General features: G+C 39.3%; 1 protein-coding gene across 1 annotated transcript; it reads right to left on the reverse strand.

Moving 5' to 3' along the window:
* Positions 1-316: 316 nt before the first annotated feature.
* On the reverse strand, positions 317-874 carry LOC103437474 (probable E3 ubiquitin-protein ligase RHA1A). The gene has a single exon (XM_008375940.3). It carries the CDS (start codon positions 872-874, stop codon positions 317-319), a length of 558 nt encoding a protein of 185 aa, XP_008374162.1.
* Between the last annotated feature and the right edge of the window lie 304 nt (positions 875-1,178).

The raw sequence follows: 1,178 nt of genomic DNA on the forward strand, positions 1-1,178 counted from the left end.
AGTTAAACTCAGCATATATTATGGCCCATTTTGATCTTTGTTCACGTGTCACGGGCGACCCAGTGAGGTACTCTTGATTAAGAGAGCAAAAACATTCTTGAAGAATATATTCAAGAAACTACTTTCACGGTACGAGGCATGTCGGCAAGAATTTAACAACAACGTTATTACTCATCCCACAGTAAATTCCAACAATCTAACCTGTCAATGCAAGTTCCTTAAGCAAAGAAAAATTTAGAAATTTCGTAACAAATATTCACAGAAAAATCATTTTTACACAGTCGAGACTTGCGGGTAAGAGTTCATAAAAACCTATTCATCCCATGATGAATCCTAACCTATTAAAGTAAGCTTCATCCCTCTCCGTCGTCCCTGAACTTCCTTCGCCGCAGCTCGTTATTTCGCTCTTGGCCGGAAACAACAGAGATCTGCACAAAGGGCAGGTTACCTGGCCCTGATTGACCCAACTATCCAGACACTCCCTGTGAAACACATGATCACAGTTGCAAGGTTCCCTCACCTCATGGCTCCTTTCTATGCACTCCAAGCATATATTGCATTCTGTGTCCCGACTTTCAAGCCTTGTGTATTTGTCGAAAACTTGACCAAACTCCACTACCGGAAGCTTCCTCTTGATGTATTCTGTTAGAACATGGATCGGCACGGGGACTGCCGACGGGCACAGACGATCCAGCAAAACAAAATGATTGTCAGTTTGTCGACGACGATAGTCTTCTAACTCGGTCATCTCTTGGGAAGGTTTAAGCAGACCTACATAGGAAAGTGCAACTATCAACAAGATCATAAAGCAGTGGACGAGGACGAGCAGTGTCGTAAACCATTTAGACACCTTAATACCAACACAAAATGCCATGGTATTGTATAAGTGGAGAGGAATTGAAGGGTTTGTGTTGTTGCAGATAGCAAAAGCAGAAATGGGTGGATGTATAAATATTGCAGGAAAAATAATGAAGCCCCACAATTATTTAGAGTTTTTTATTATTTTGTTTTGTAAAAAAATGCACGCTATTCTAAAGGAATGAGAGAGAAGTATTGTGATTGATGGACAATTCGAATCTTTAATGTCGTATACTAATATGTAATCAGATTGAGGATAATTGAATAAAAAATAAATTAGAATAAGGTAAAATCAGAATTAGATTCATGTTAGAGTTGTT

Source organism: Malus domestica, chromosome 06 (assembly GCF_042453785.1).
Source record: "Malus domestica chromosome 06, GDT2T_hap1".
In the NCBI taxonomy this organism is placed as follows: Eukaryota; Viridiplantae; Streptophyta; class Magnoliopsida; order Rosales; family Rosaceae; genus Malus; species Malus domestica.